The sequence below is a fragment of the Nyctereutes procyonoides genome, unplaced genomic scaffold (assembly GCF_905146905.1).
Source record: "Nyctereutes procyonoides isolate TBG_1078 unplaced genomic scaffold, NYPRO_anot_genome, whole genome shotgun sequence".
In the NCBI taxonomy this organism is placed as follows: domain Eukaryota; kingdom Metazoa; phylum Chordata; class Mammalia; order Carnivora; family Canidae; genus Nyctereutes; species Nyctereutes procyonoides.
The window spans coordinates 76288008-76300836 of record NW_026575146.1 but is presented as its reverse complement, the minus strand read 5'-3'; the positions used below and the strand labels follow the sequence as shown (position 1 = coordinate 76300836).

General features: G+C 48.3%; 1 protein-coding gene across 4 annotated transcripts in view; it reads right to left on the bottom strand.

Annotated features, from left to right (window-relative positions):
* ERCC1 (ERCC excision repair 1, endonuclease non-catalytic subunit) overlaps positions 1 to 12829 on the bottom strand; it is a 35421-nt gene that overhangs the window by 2656 nt on the left and 19936 nt on the right. For all 4 annotated transcript variants that reach the window (XM_055311265.1, XM_055311267.1, XM_055311264.1 and 1 more), the window contains 4 exons: positions 12182 to 12397; positions 7028 to 7131; positions 5962 to 6061; positions 4935 to 5011 (listed from right to left, as the gene is read on the bottom strand). In XM_055311265.1, coding sequence (XP_055167240.1) covers positions 4935 to 5011; positions 5962 to 6061; positions 7028 to 7131; positions 12182 to 12397 — 497 coding nt within the window. The remainder of the gene's footprint in view (positions 1 to 4934; positions 5012 to 5961; positions 6062 to 7027; positions 7132 to 12181; positions 12398 to 12829) is intronic.

Here is a 12829-nt window from a genome sequence, read left to right as displayed (position 1 = left end):
TTAAGAAACATGAGCTATTCTGGAAGGGAAGTGGGTATGTGGAGTTTGAAAGAGAGAAAAACCAAAAACAGTTATTCTCTTCCCAGCCACGGAAGACAAACTCAGGAGGCACTCCGTTCCCACTGAAGGTTTTTAATAGAGCACACCTTCAAGAGAAAGGCTGTGGGTGAGCTGACTGCTGAATCCTTTATAGCGGCAAACGGGATCTAATAATTGCCATTAATTTTCACGTCAGGCACTGGTTTTTCTGACATGTAATGAACTGCTTCAAAGGTAGGTGACACAGCCAAATCTTAAAAAGGGTCTGTGTGCAGAAGAAAGTAACTCAAGAATTTCATCGGCACTGGGAAAAAGCTGGCCTTTTTTTGTGAGCTGTGAGCTGCTCTAGTAAACTAAACCCCAGGAGGGGGCCACTGGAAGTGGGCTGGTCAGAAGTACAAGCCTTTTTTTGTTTGGGGAACTTGTGAGGAGTTAAGTCGAAGTAAATAAAGGATTCAGGTTGAGTATCTTCTTGGCCTTCAGATCCTAGCTAATAAACAATTTTCTAAAGATTTTATTTATTTACTTGAGAGAGAGCAAGCATGAGTAGGGGCATCTTTTTTAAAAAAAAAAAGAGAGGGAAAAGCAGGCTTCTAGCTGAGCAGGGAGCCAGATGTGGGGCTTGATCTCAGGGCCCCAGGATCATGACCTGAGCTGAAGGCAGATGCTTAACCAATGGAGCCACCCAGGCGCCCCATTAGCAATTTTTTTTTTTTTGATTAAGCAATGGTTTATATTCTTGAAAGAAACATTCATTTTTCTAATTGTTTTTTCCCCATTAAATGGGCTTTGTAGCTTTTTACTGCAGCAGGATTATTGTTATGGTTCTTAATAATTTGTTCAAGAGCCCCCCAAGTTAGCACGCTGTGTCCAGTTCTAGAATTTGCTTTCGTTTTTGCACTCTGAGATATAAGCAGATGGCTTTCCATGTCAGCAGAAGGAGCTTGACCTCTTTTAACGGTTGCAAAACATTCCATGATTTGGATGTTAAGCCACAGGAAACATTCCCCTTGTGGGGGTCTAGCTGCATGCCAGGCACTGTTCTAACTCATTAGGCTCAGAAGCTTCCAGAACCCCTCCTCCTCTGAGCAATCCTTTAAGGCACTTATTATTTTCAAACCATTATACAGAGGGGGAAGCAGAGATTAGTGGGGTGGACTCATTTGCCTAAAATCACACAGCTAGCCAGGAGAAGAAATAGCACAGTCACCAAGTTGGGCTCTTAACTTTACATGGCGTGACTTCCCACAAAATAGCGTAATGCTTACGCTTGCTTTTGTTTATTTATTTATTCATTTATTTATTTATTTATGATTTTATTTATTTATTCACGAGAGACAGAGAGGCAGAGACACAGGCAGATGGAGAAGCAGGTTCCATGCAGGGAGCCTGATGTGGGACTCGATCCTGGGACTCCAGGATCATGCCCTGGGCCAAAGGCAGGTACCAAACCGCTGAGCCACTCAGGCATCCCGACTTTTGTTTTAATATACAACTAACACTGGTGTGCCCATCTGGCTCAGTCAGTTGAGTATTCAACTCTTAATCTCTCAGAATCGTGAGTTCAAGGTTGTGACCCAGCCTAGCTGCACAATGGAATGTTACACAGTTGGGAAAGAATGTGCATCCAGACAATGGGATATTATTCAGCAATAAAAAGTGACCTACCAAAGCATGAGAAGGCATGGAGGAACCTTAAAAGCATATTGCCAAGTGAGAGAAGCCAATCTGAAAAGGCTTCTGGGAGGTAAGAGGAAATTTCTATGGTCTCTGCCCCTGGTTCTCGGCACAGAGTTCCTGGAGACCCTTGTAAATTCCTCAGTGATAAGAGCACCAGGAACGTCTTTGTTCTTTTTTTTTTTTTTAAGATTTTATTTATTTGAGAGAGAGAGATAGAGAGAAAGAATGAGGCAGGGGAGGGGAAGAGGGAGAAGCAGACTTTCTGCTGAGCAAGGAGCCCAACATGGGACTCAATCCCAGGACCCCAGGATCACCACCTGAGCTGAAGGCAGATGCTTAACCAATGGAGCTACCCAGGTGCCCTGTGTCTTTGTTCTATTGTGAGGAGATTCTGAGTTGGTTCCGGGAGGGGGAGCTCCGGTTCCAGAGGTTGGCTCTGGTCACCAGAAACTATTAGAAGCTGGGAGGTTCCAGCCCCACCCATTTAGGGACTGGAAATGGTGTTAACAGTTGATCGTGCCATAAAATTCTGATATCAGGGTGTTCAGAGTTTCCAGATGGGCAAACACATGATCATGAGGGAAGGGCACATACCCCCATTCCACAAGAACAGGAGCTCCTGCACTCAGGACCCTCCCAGACCTCTCTTCCTATGTCTCTTGCCATCTTGTTGTTGATTCTGACCTTTTATCATACCCCTTACGAGCTTCCGAGTTCTGTGAGCTGCTCTAGTAAACTAAACCCAAGGAGGGGGCCACTGGAAGTGGGCTGGTCAGAAGTACAAGCTGGGCTGGTGAAGTGGGGGGCAGTCTTGGACTGAGCCCTTCACCGGAGTGACCTGACTCCATCTCCACGGAGACAGTGTCAGAACTGCATTAGATGCTAGCACACCGGGCTGATGTTGCAGAGAACAGCTTGGTGTGGGAAAAAGCTCAACACATCTAGTGGTCAGAAGTATGTTTTGTACCAGTAGTAAAAGCAACACAAGAGGGACGCCTGGGTGGCTCAGTGGCTAAGCATCTGCCTTTGGCTCAGGTTGTAATCCTGAGGTCCTGGGATCGAATCCAGCATTCGGCTCCCCGCAGGGAGCCTGCTTCTCCCTCCACCTATGTCTCTCCCTCTCCCTCTGTGTGTCTCTCATGAATAAATAAATAAAATCTTAAAAAGAGAGAGAGAGAGAAAGTCCCCTTCCTATCACTGCCGACTCCTCACACCCTCCCCAGAGGTCAACACTGTCCAGGACCTGGTGACTCTAACCCTTTCTAGTGTATCCACATACATGTCTGTTCATAAACGCAGCTCCTTTTCCCTCCTTCTGTCTATATATAAAAATATGATGCTGTTTGGTTCTATAACTCTGGCTTTCACCCGCCAATGCTGCAGAGATGGCCCACGTCATCGTGGATGCACATCTGCACACAAGCAGAGCTAATCCTGGTGTAGCTAATCCTGGTCTGCGTTGAAGACGGATGTCTATTTTGTTTTAATAGCCAATCAAGTCTCCCACCAACCAAACATGCAAGTGCCCGTTTCATACTATCCATCTGAGAAGTTTTCACCAAATTTAAGGGTGAAAAATGGACACCTCATTTTTTTTTTAAGATTTTATTTTTTTATTCATGAGAGACACAGAGAGAGGCAGAGACATAGGCAGAGGGAGGAAAAGCAGGCTCCATGCAAGGAGCCCAATGTAGGACTCCATCCCGGGAATACAGTATCACTCCCTGAGCCAAAGGCAAACATTCAACTGCTGAGCCACCCAGGCATCCCTGGACACCTCATTTTTTAAAACATACTTTTTTGGGGGTGCCTTGGTGGCTCAGGTCATGATCCTGGGGTCCTGGGATTGAGCCCCATTTCAGGCTCCCCACTAAGTAGAGAGTCTGCTCCTTCTTCCTTCTCCCTCTGCTCCACCCCACTCGTGCTCTTTCTCAAGTAAATAAAATCCTTAAAAAAATTTTTTAAATAAATAAATAATATTTACTTTTTCCTTGATAAACTATAAGGTTGATATTTTTTTTCATGTGTCTTGGCAACCTCTTATTTGGGCTCTTATTGACTTGTGGGAAGTTTTTTACATACATAAATATATAACTATATTTAAGTATATGCATATAAGTATTAATATTTAAATGTATTTGCACACTGTATAAATATAATTTATACATACACATTTAAAATAGAAATGCTGTCTGTGTATACGTGTCTCTCTATATATAAATATATATTTAATAAATATATAAATATATTTTAAATATATACATTATATATAAAATACATAAATATATATTTTAAATACATAAATATATATTTATATAGAGACACATACACACACACATGTATATATATACACCGACACACAAGTAGTTTTTCATAATTGGTCACTTGTCTTTTAACTTTGTTTACAGTATCTCTAACCACCCAGAAGTTTTAAAATTTAATATCCTCAAATTAGCCAGTCTTTTCCTTTATGGCTCTGGGGTTTTGGGTATTGCTTTAGAAGACTTTTCCTAGGGACGCCTGGGTGGCTCAGTGGTTAAGCATCTGCCTTGAGCTCAGGTCATGATTCCAGGGTCCTGGGATGGAGTCCTACTTCAGGACTCCCTGCTCAGTGGGGAACCTGCTTCACCCTCTGCCCTTCCCCCTACTCATGTTCTCTAATAAATAAATAAATAAATTCTTTTTTTTTTTTAATTTTTTTTTTTTTTTTTTTTTATTTATGATAGTCACAGAGAGAGAGAGAGGCAGAGACACAGGCAGAGGGAGGAGCAGGCTCCATGCACCGGGAGCCCGACATGGGATTCGATCCCGGGTCTCCAGGATCGCGCCCTGGGCCAAAGGCAGGCGCCAAACCGCTGCACCACACAGGGATCCCAATAAATAAATTCTTAAAAAAAAAAAAAAGGAAATTAGCCAATCTAAATAGTCTTTAGAAACCTAGATGTGGAATTAATTATTCAGACAGACTTAATGTCTAACTCATAAGTGCCTAGTATGGTCCCGGCAATTTGATCTATATCACCTGCTTTTGTGACTACAGCGCTCTAAGATATTAAGACCCTATTTTAAAGATGAAGAAATTGAGGCCCAGGGAGGGGCAGTGCCTAGACCAGGGTCGTACAGGAAATTCACGGCTGGAGAAGGCCTGGGGGTGGGCAAAGCATTGGAATGATGCTCAGAGAGAGCCTGACCTGGGCGGGGAGCCTCGGTCTCACCTCCAGGCAAGGACCAGGGTGCAGTCGGCCAGGATGCACATCTTAGCCAGCTCCTTGAGGGGTTGCTGAGGATCTTTCTGGGTAGAACAGAAAAGCAGAATGAGCAATCTGGTCGAAAGCAAGGAATTATAGTCTTGAAAACATAGTAGGTTAGGATGCCAAGAGCCTCCCACTCTACTGACACTCCATAAGCTCTGACTGGGTGCCCACCCGTGGGGACAGTCCAGGCTCTGCCCTCTGGGGCTCACAGTCTGATCTGGTGAATAAGACTGTCCCCATACAGTGATGAGCCAGGACTGGGATAGGAGAGCAGGAGCATCTGAGCTGCCTAGAGAATCAGGGAGAGCTTCCTGGAGGAGGGGACATCTGAACTGAGACCTGAAGGAAGATGAGGAGGAGGGAAGGAAGCAAAGGAGAGCAAAAAGGGAATTTCAGACATAGGGAACAGCTTGTGGAAAGGATGGGAGGGGATAGAGGGCTTGAGGAGTTGCAATTCACACAGCAGGTGATAGAGAATGTGAAGGGGTAACCACACGGAAGCTTAGAAATGAACGTAGAGAGTGGAAAGCGAGGGGGTCACACAGGGCCTCACGAACCACAGAGGGCACTGGGGAGCCATGGAGGGATCTGGACATCAGATCTGTGCTTTAGGGAAACCCTCTGGCTGCTGTAAGGATGGGAGGAGTTGAGGCTGGAGGCCAGGAGACAAGGAGAGAGGCTGGAGCAGGGGCCCAGGCAGGCCAGGCTGTGTGGACAGAGAGGATGACACAGGTTCAAGATACATTTAGGTGACAGAGGACTGGGATCGGCTGAAATGGGACGGAGAAGGAGGAGCCAGATAATTTTACCCTTCTACCCCTTTACCAACACAGGGTGTCCATCTCAGATATGAGAAATGGTTCTCACTAAGGTTTCACCTTGTACTTTCCCTCAGGATTCAACAGTCCACTTGGCTGCTGGGAGGGCCAATGTGCCCCATTTCACAGATGGGGCCAATGAGGCTGGTGGGGAAACAACTGCTGCTTACCACGTCCACCTGGACCAGCAGGACCCGCAGCGCAAAACTCTTCCCCAGGCTCTGCAGCCGCTTGTGGATGTAGTCCGGGTGGAGATTGTGGTAGCGGAGGCTGGGGAATGGAAGACAGGGAGGAGCTGGGAGGTCTTGGTCTCCCTGAGACCCCGAGAACCCTTCTTCACTCTCACTGGATGCAGAGGGCACCGGCAACATAGGGACCTGGGGCTCAGAGAAGTGACTTGCCCCGGTCTCCCATCAAGGAAAGGGCATGGGGGATTGGCAGTCAGGGCTGCCTGGCTCTGGCTCTGGCTCCTTGGAGGGAGGGACCCCTCTTCACTGCAGAAGGGAAGAGACCTGAGCTTTATGCTTAGAGGACAGACTAGACCCTAGAGAGTATGGACGGGGGACACTGGGTCTTGGGAGGCAGGCCATCCCAGGGAATATCTGCTCTGACCTCAAAGGCCACTGGCAGGGAGGGGATGGGGTGGCTTCTCCACCCAGGGAACTCAGGGACATCTCTGCCCAGGAGCTGCCAGCTCTCATACCTTGCAGGGAAGATAGAAACTTACAAGTTTCACTTCCAAAAAAACAAACAAACAAAAAAAGAAGTTTCACTTCCCCCTAGCTGTCTGGAGAGGAGCCCCAGGGAATGGAGGAGCATGCTTAACTGGGATAGAGGTTACAGGAATCTTGGCTCTCATCAACTTGTCCTGGATGCCTAGGACATGGGGGACCCGACCCTCTCCTCCCTTAGACTGAGTATCCTCCTCCAGATTGAGGAGCCCAGGTCCCCAGCCCCTCCTCCCTCAGACCTAGGAGTCCAGGCCTCCAGCCCCCTCATCCCTCAGACCCAGGAGTCCAGGCCCCCAGTCCCTCCTCCCTCAGACCTGGAGTCTGGGCCTGCACCTCTCATTGCTCTGGGCACCTCCAGACTAAGACCCCTTCCTCCCATACTAGGTCCCACCTAGGCCTAGAGCCGACAGGGCCACACCCAAAGGTCTCCCACTGAATAGTCCAAAATACAGAAGCATGCACTCCCAGGCTGTCCTGGATGGTGGGGCAGTCCCTCAGAGCTCACCTGAGGAACAGGGCACAGGTGCTCTGGCCCAGCACATAGTCGGGAAGCACGTCACCAAATTCCCAGGGCACGTTCCGCACAAACTTCAGCACAGGGTTGCCCCTCTGGGGAGGGAGGAAGAGCTGAGGCGATTAACCACGATGGCCCTGGGATCACTGCCATCCCAGGGTGTCTCCCGGCAAAGCCCACCTCCTCAGCCTGAAATGTCCTTGGTGCTCTGGCTCTGATCTAGGCTCCTCCCCCTGGCCCTGGGCCTTAACTAAAGGGTCCCTGAGTCTCCCTCTCCAGCTCAGCCCTCTCCGCTCGCCCCATGTGTGTGTCCTGGGGTTACGGGAACTTCCTCCAGGATGCCTGCCTTGTTGCATCCCGAGTGCCTTCAGCATCAGCCATCACACTTGTCCTCCTCCGGGCCCCACTTCAGGGACAGCCCCACCATCCAGAGACCCCACACTCTGGCCATGGACACATCCGTCTCCCCCTCCTTCTCCAGGAGGAAGATCTAACTCCTAAGCATCCCCATCAATGCCTCCCCATCCACTGCCACAGCCCCTGCCCCTGGCCTCTAGACAGTAGCCATAGGGATCTTCCTAAAGCACAAACCTGCCCTTTGCCTGCTCTCAACCCTGCTGTGGTTCCCAGTGTCCCACGGAAGCCCCATGTGCCCTGCGACCCCTAAACACAGGTCAGGTATGCCCTGCAGCTGAGCAGTCTCCTGCCTCTCACTCCACTCTAAACATAGCTCAAAAAAAATAAAAAATAAAAAATAAATAAACATAGCTCAAGGGGATCCCTGGGTGGCCTAGCGGTTTAGCGCCTGCCTTCAGCCCAGGGCGTGATCCTGGAGTTCCAGGATCAAGTCCACATCAGGCTCCCTGCATTGAGCCTGCTTCTCCCTCTGCCTGTGTATCTGCCTCTCTCTCTCTCTCTCTCTCTCGAATAAATAAATAAATAAAATCTTTAAAAAAAATAAAATAAAAAATAAACATAGCCTAAGACCAAAATTCTCTGAGCAAGCCAGGCTCTAATCCATCGCATCAGTATTTATTGAGTGCCCACTGGGTGTCGTGGTGCTGTGGACATGGCAGGGACCAAGATACAAAGATCCCTGCCTTGCAGGGGACACGACACTAAAGAAAATCACATCACGGATGAGTAAGTAATTATTATGTGAGGTAGGGTGTGGGTGGGGCAGAGCAGCTGGGGTGAGCAGGGTCTGCAGAAGTCCCAAGTCCCACAGGCCATGGGGCCAGTCAGGTGCCTGAAGTGAGGCACCTGGGAGCCAGAAAAGGGCCTTGAAGAAAGGAGGAGCAGGATCCTGTTTTATTTCATTTTATTTTATTTTCTAAAATATTTTATTTAGGGCTCCTGGGTGGTTCAGTGGTTGAGTGGCAGCCTTTGGCTCAGGTTGTGATCCTAGGGTCCTAGGATCAAGTCCTGCATCAGGTTCCCTGCAAGGAGCCTGCTTCTCCCTCTGCCTAGGTCTCTGTCTCTCTCTGTGTCTCTCATGAATAAGTAAATTTAAAAAAAAATTTTATTTATTTGAGAGAGAGAAAGAGGGGCCATGAGTGGGGGGCAGAGGGAGAGGGAGAAGTATGGGCAGCCTGGGTGGCTCAGCAGTTTAGCGCCGCCTTCAGCCTAGGATATGATCCTGGAGACCCAGGATCGAGTCCCACGTCGGGCTTCCTGTGTGGAGCCTGCTTCTCCCTCTGCCTGTGTCTCTGCCTCTCTCTCTCTCTCTCTCTCTCTCTCTCTGTGTGTGTGTCTCTATTAATAAATAAATAAAATCTTAAAGAAGAGAGAGAGAGAGAGAAGTAGACTCTCCACTGAGTGAGGGAGCCTGACCTGGGGCTCAATCCCAGGATCCTGAGACAGGATCCTATTTTCATTTTTAAAGGATTGCTTTGTCCACTTGACACCCACTAGAATGGCTGAAATTAAAAAGGCAGACAAGGACATCTGGCGGAAATGGAACCTCCGCAAGCTGCTGGTAGGAATGTAAAATGATGCTGCATCTAGAAAATGGTTTGGGAGGGGCACCTGGGTGGCTCAGTGAGTTAAGTGTGTGCCTTTGGCTCAGGTCATGATTCCAGGGTCCTGGGGTTGAGCTCCGCGTCAGGCTCTCTACTCAGTGGGGAATCTGCTTCTCCCTCTCTCTGCCACTCCCCCCTTTGTGTTCTCTCTCTCTCAGACAAATACATGAAACCTTAAAAAATTAAAAAAAAGAAAATGGTTTGGGAGCTCCTGCAAAAACTCAATAGTCACCCCACGACCCATTAAGTCCACACCTGCATAAATACCCAGAACTCAAAACCCATGTCTACAAAAAGCCCAAACACAAATGTTCACGCCAGCATCTTTAGAATAACCAACAAGTACAAACAATCCAATGCCTAGCCCATCAGTGGTTGGATGGAGACCACAGCATGGCACCTGCATACAACAAATACTATTCGGCCAGCAATGGGAAGGAAGGAAGCATGGGCACACGCTACCTCGTGCTGAGTGAAAGGCAATAGACATTTGAGTTGCTTGCACTTCTTAACTAATGTGAACAAAGCTGCTGGGACAGTCCGTGCACAGGATTTTGTATGGATGTATGTCTTCATCTCTCCTGCACATATACCTAGACATAGACTTGCTGGGTCATACGGCAACGCTTATGTTTATTTTTTATTTTTTAAAATTTTATCTTTGGGGGGCACCTGGGTGGCTCAGTGGGTTAAAGATCTGACTCTTGGGCAGCCCCGGTGGTGCAGCGGTTTAGCACCGCCTGCAGCCCGGGCTGTGATCCTGGAGACCTGGGATCGAGTCCCATGTCGTACTCCCTGCATGGAGCCTGCTTCTCCCTCTGTCTGTGTCTCTGCCTGTCTCTCTCTCTCAATGAATGAATGAATGAATGAATGAATGAATGAATGAATGAATAAATAAATAAATAAATAAATAAATAAAAAGATCTGACTCTTTGTTTTGGCTCAGGTCATGATCTCAGGGTCTTGGGATCAAGCCACAAGCTGCGCTCCATGCTCAGCGGGGAGCCTGCTTGAGGTGCTCCCTCTCCCTCTGCCCCTCTCCATGCTTGCTCTCTCTCTCAAATAAATAAATAAAATCTTTTTAAAGAATTGTATTTTTTTTTAAGATTTTATTTATTTATTCATGAGAGACACACACAGAAAGAGAGGCAGAGACACAGGCAGAGGGAGAAGCAGGCTCCATATAGGGAGCCTGATGTGGGACTCCATCCCGGGACTCCAGCCAGGATCACGCCCTGGGCTGAAGGCAGGCGCTAAACCGCTGAACCACCCAGGGATCCCCAAGAATTGTATTTTTTAAAGTAATTACAACTAACATGGGGCTCGAACCTACAGCCCTAAGATCAAGAGCTGCATGCTCCATCGACTGAGCCAGCCAGGCACCCAGGTAACTCTATATTAAATGTTTGAGGAACTGCCAGACTGTTTTCCAAAGTGTCTCACCACTGTACATTCCCACCAGCAGCCTTTGAGGGTTCCAATTCCTCCACAGCCTTGAGATCGTCCTTTGGCCTTTTGATTACACCCAACCTAGAGGGTGTAAACTGGCATCTCATCGTGATCTTGATTTGCATTTCCCTGGTAGCTGATAATATTGAGCTTCTTTTCACATTCTTGAGTCCTACTATTATCTCTGTAAGTAGTTGCTTTTCTCCGGAATGGCAGCTCCACCAATGGCAGAGACCTCACCTGCTGCCTTTCCAATTGCTCTATCCCCAGAGCCTAGAACAGCACCGGACAACTTTTGAACATATTTGCGGACTACAAGTGAACAAAACCTTGTTTTAAAGGCACAGATGAGGGACCCCTGGGTGGCTCAATGGTTGGGTGTCTGCCTTCAGCTCAGGGCGTGATCCTGGGGTCCTGGGGTCGAACCCCACGTCGGGCTCCCCATGGGGAGCCTGCTTCTCCCTGTGCCTATTCTCTGCATCTCTATGTGTCTCTCATGAATAAATAAATGAAATCTTTAAAAATAGTAATAATAAAGGCACAGATAGGGCAGCCCCAGTGGCTCAGCGGTTTAGCGCCGCCTTCAGCCCAGGGCGTGATCCTGGAGACCCGGGATCGAGCCCCACATCAGGCTCCCTGCATAGAGCCTGCTTCTCCCTCTGCCTGTGTCTCTGCCTCTCTCTCTCTCTCTGTGTCTCTCATGAATAAATAAATAAAATCTTTAAAATAAATAAATAAAGGCACAGATAAGTTAAGTCACTTGCTCAAGATCACACAGCTACTGCATGCCAGAGCAGGATTTGAATTCAAACCTGTGTTCAAGAAACCGTTTTTGAATGAATGAACAAACCCAGGGACAGGAATTTTAGCTGCACTAACATGGTCACATCCCCCAAAAAGACAAGACAGGATGTTACAGGCTAAACATTCGTGTGCCCCCAAAATTCACATGTTGAAATCCTAATCCCCAATGTAATGGTATTAGGTGGTGAAAGAGAGGCAATTAGGTCATGAGGGTGGAGCCCCCATTAATGGGATTAGTGCCCTCATAAAAGGGACCCCAGAGAGCTCCTTCACCCTTTCTGCCGAGTGAGGACACAGTGAGAACTACGAATAGTTCTTCTATGAAGGTTCAGCAGTCTATGAACCAGGAGGTGGGTCCTTTCTGGACATTGAATCTGCCAGTGCCTTGATCCTGGACTTCCTAGGTTCCAAAACCATGAGAAATAAATATATGCTGTTTAAACTATCCAATCTATGTGGGCGCCTGGGTGGCTCAGTGGTTGAACATCTGCCTTCAGCTCAGGTCATGATCCTGGGGTCCAGGCATCGAGTCCCACATGAGTCCCCCGCAGGGAGCCTACTTCTCCTTCTGCCTGTGTCCCTGCCCCTCTTTCTCTGTGCCTCTCATGAATAAATAAATAAAATATTTTTAAAAATAAATAAATAATAAAATAAACTACCAGCCTATGGTATTTTTGTTATAACAAAATAATAGGATATGGGGCAATCTCAAGGTACACAGGATACTTGAATGGATAATGCAAGAGGGGCACAGCTCAGAGCACAACAGCCATAGTTCAGACTTCCTTCCACCGTCCTCCAGAATGCCCCCCCCAGAACCCCTATTCCCAACCAGAAAGCTCAAAGCCCCACTTCTCCATCCCCTCCTCACCTGGCGGGGGCTCACAATGATGCTGTTGGATTTTGCCCCTGGTTTGGAGGCCTGATTGGGGGTCTCTCCTGTCAGGGGTTCTGGCCCGGTGGGGTGTGGAGCTCCAGCCAGTCCTGGAGGTCCCGAGATGGCATACTCTGCATAGGTCTGAGGGGCTGCCTGAACCGAGGTCTCCACAGTGGGCAGGCTCCGGGTGGATTTGAATAAGGGCTTGACCTGTGCAGGGGAGGGGAGTGTCAAAATCTAAGTCTGAGCCGCTTCTCCCCACTCCCCAGCCTCTGCACTGGTCCTGGCCACCATCTTCTCTCCCTTGGACCACCATAGTCACCTCCTCACCATCTCCCTGCCTACACCCTTACTCCCCACAGTCTGTTCACTGTCATTTCACATCCCTCTGTTCAGAACCTTGGCGGCTCCCATCTCAGAGCAAAAGCCAAAGCTGTCACTGTAGCCCACAAAACTCTAAAAGAGTCCCTGCCCCCTTGCCTCAGGGGTCTCACCTCCTACCTCTTTCCTTTTGCTTTCTCTCTTCCAGGCCCGTTGTCCTTCTTGCTTGCCCTCAACATTGTCAGGCTCTCTCTGACCCTGGGCCTTTGCACTGGCTGCCCCCTCTGCCTCTAGATGTCCTCACATAGCTCGCTCTTTCAC